Genomic DNA, 3,447 nt, shown 5'->3' on the forward strand with positions numbered 1-3,447 from the left:
AGGTGTACCTAGCCTAATAAACTTAATAAATGAGCCTACCTCTGTGCAGACCATAGACAGGCTAATGTTGCAGACAAAAACGAGTTTTCCTGCCCCCTAGTGGCCATACACCATAAATATTTTGCTTCAAGACTAAAGGCATGGACGTATTATAAGAGCCGGATAGTGGATGACAAGATGGCATCCACTCTCCTCACTGAAATTTGCTCGCCTGGGCCATATGGTCTATGAAGAACTGCTTACTGGCTTTTTGAGCCCCAGGGAATTATTCGTTGCAGTACCGGGAGTGGCCACTGGTAAAAATAAGGTCATTACGACCGAACCAAAAGGTGGCGGTAATAGCCCTGCTAACCTCCAGTCAGAAACGCTAGACTCGGAAGATGAAATCCAGTCCGGAGTTTGCGGCTCACTCGGCATTTCTTATGTTTCGTTGCACTGTCTGCGTATTGTTGTCAGGCAGAAAGATACACTAACCAGGGTGGCGTGTGTCTTGAGAGTCAGGCTCCCTACGACGTCCGGACGCACACATTAGCTGTTTATTTTGTTGTCTGTCCACAATAAGTTTGCTGTTATTGATTTATTTGCGCCGATTTGCAATAATGTCGGTGGGAGTGGAGTCTGGATTTTCGAGTGAGGAGGTCTTAAACAGCCGTTTCCCTCTCCATCGGGCATGCAGGGATGGAGATGTCGGTGCCTTGTGCTCCCTCCTTCAAAGCACCTCAAACCCGGCTGGCCTCACGGTGGAGGACACCTTCTACGGCTGGACGCCCATACATTGGGCCGCTCATTTTGGACAGGTATCTCACTACGTGTTGGACGGACCGGGATTGTCTTAATGAACATGCTAGTGATACGGTGTCCAGAATGAGTGTCGTTAGCGCCCTCCGACATTAGCCTCGTTTCGGCCATTTCCTTGTGTTTGCCTTAACTGCTAACGTTAGCGGATAGGACTACGAAGCACTCATTAACCGAAGGCAGACAATGGGCCATTAAGGTTAAATCAGCGCAGCTCTTTAGTTTTCTTTTTTTTAATTAAAACTCACTAGTATGTATGACATTTTAGGCACATTTTGTTTACATAAGCAAGGTTAGCGAGCAAAGGCCAAATGGTGAGCGGGAAAATGTTAACTTTAACAGTAACTCAGTGGTTGAAGGAGACCTGCAGTATTACCAGAAACGTAAATATTAGCCAGCTAGCTTAGCTTAGCTTGCGCTCATTCGTTAACGTAAACATAACCTTACATATATGTGGAAACAGGTATATCTAACTACAAACGGTAGCTATTAATGGTTGGTGATTAATCTGTAATTCACTTTTCTAGTCATTTTTTTCTAAAGCTATATATTTTAAAGGAACTTCCAAGTCAGGTTTCAACGTTAGTGACTCATTTCTAACGAACTGTTTATTAACCGTTCCTAAACCTGCACATACTAAGATTTGTTTCACAGTAGCTACACCTTGGAAAGCTGAGGCCTTCAGTTTGCACGGAAATGGGAAGACAGTTTTTAAGTGTTGGAATTTTGCCTCTAGCCATGTACTTTACTAAACGTGCCTGTAGCTGCCCAGTGCCAAAGATAAGACTTTATTAATACCAAACTGACAAATTCAGGCATGTGCAGTAAGTGAATCACTGCACGTCTGATTCTCTGTGCATTGTCCTTGTCTCTTCACAGCTGGAGTGTGTGATGAGTTTGGTTCAGGTGGGCTGTGGAGTGAACGCGATGACCTCCAGGTTTGCACAGACGCCCACTCACATTGCTGCATTTGGGGGCCACCCTGAGTGCTTGTTATGGCTACTCCAAGCTGGTGCAGACATTAACAGACAGGTAAAAGCTCAGATGCACACTCAACATATGCCTGTACACTGTACACCAGAGAATTAAAAAGTTCTGTTTGCTGCTTTGAAAATTACCCAACAAGTCAAATACCTTCACAGGAATTTTTCTTGACATTTCTTGGAGAGACTTGTAAATGTCTTCTTTCATAAAGTATCCTGACACATTATAAAGGGACTGTACAATACATGTTTAAGCAGTTAACAACAGATCACTTTCACTGTAACAAAATTTAGATGTGTACAGACACATGTATCATGTGTGGGTAAAAATAGCAGACTGTTGTGAGAGGCTGGGCTTAGACTGATCCCATGAAGGGCGATCATTCTAACTTGGGGTCACAATCTTTGCAGTGTAATATTGGTTCATACTCCTTCGCTCAGCCTTTATTCAGAAGAAGTGTGTCCGTCACATTTTTATGATGGCGGATTTGCTCTGAGACTGTGTTTTGCTACCACTACTTTTCAATACCTTTTCTCTTCATATATGCTCATGCACAGACTCAGGCTCCGGGCCAAGGTTTAATCCTCCGCTGCACTACTGAGGAAATCAGATTTGTAGGTCAGGATGACATCAGGTGCTGTCTTGAAATGCATTACTAATAACTGGTTTTGAATTTACTCAGCATCTTTTGAAACACTTCTAGGATTTGTGACCTCCACTCTCGGATGAGTAATAGTTTGACCTGGATGTTGTTGTTCAGTAGAAGAGTATAGTGTCTGAGCACAGCCCACATAGCATTGTTGTTAGAGACAACCTTCTTCCCCCAGCTTCTGCACTATTACTAATGTGTAACTGTAAATGTATGTGGGTGGAGGCACAGGTTCAGCCCTGCAGAGTTACACCCTGTTATTGTTCCTTGAAAATGTGTAGCTGATAAGAAATGTATTTGTGTATATATTTAGTATCTGAAACAGAAGTGTTGGGCTCTTACTGCTGTTCTTGTGTACAGTACAGTCATGCTTTTTGGTGTGTGTAACTGCAGTCTTTTGTCATCGCTCAGGACTATGTGGGTGAGACGCCCATCCACAAGGCTGCTCGTGCGGGCAGTCTGGAATGTGTCAACGCTCTCTTGACTCAGGGAGCGAAAGCTGAGTAAGTCGTGGGATCAGTCTTGTGTCCTCATTTCTTTTTTCTCTCTACTGTCCAACATCTCAGTTACACCTTTACAAGGGATCACCACCAAAACACAAATCAGAGCAGTGAAGAAGTTTATAAGCAGATTACGCAATATTGCAGATAAGATAGTTGGAGAATCTGCAAATTAGCATATTTGACTAACAATGAACAAGATTTATCAAATATCAATTTGTGAAAATTTCAAGTAATTTTGAATATTGCATTTTTGATGCTATGTTTTGTACATACCCACTCAGAAGGAAGCTGCTCTAGTAAATGGTAACTTAACCATAAATTTACAGTACAATATACAGTATACACTTTATATATTGGTGCAGAGAATGCTGGTGATAACGTGAAAACTTAAGCATACATACGGTATATTTCTACAGATGGTCGAACTGAGTGTAGAATTACTCTTTTATAGATCCATATAATAAAACACCACCATTGTTTTCTACTGTGTGTTCATTCTGATGGTAAAATTGCAAA

The 3,447-nt window shown here is 42.2% G+C and overlaps 1 protein-coding gene across 2 annotated transcripts in view; it reads left to right on the forward strand.

Moving 5' to 3' along the window:
• The first annotated feature begins 305 nt into the window (after positions 1 to 305).
• Positions 306 to 3,447, forward strand: part of ankrd10b (ankyrin repeat domain 10b) — a 16,882-nt gene continuing 13,740 nt past the window's right edge. The window contains exons 1-3 of one of the 2 annotated variants that reach the window (XM_020609543.1): positions 306 to 797; positions 1,675 to 1,827; positions 2,840 to 2,931. In XM_020609543.1, the coding sequence (XP_020465199.1) occupies positions 600 to 797; positions 1,675 to 1,827; positions 2,840 to 2,931 (443 nt within the window). In that variant the 5' untranslated portion in view covers positions 306 to 599. Of the gene's footprint in view, positions 798 to 1,004; positions 1,110 to 1,674; positions 1,828 to 2,839; positions 2,932 to 3,447 lie in introns of those variants that run through there. The other variant, XM_020609544.1, reaches the window with a different exon arrangement.

This window comes from Monopterus albus, unplaced genomic scaffold, assembly GCF_001952655.1.
Source record: "Monopterus albus unplaced genomic scaffold, M_albus_1.0 scaffold99.1, whole genome shotgun sequence".
NCBI classification, from domain to species: domain Eukaryota; kingdom Metazoa; phylum Chordata; class Actinopteri; order Synbranchiformes; family Synbranchidae; genus Monopterus; species Monopterus albus.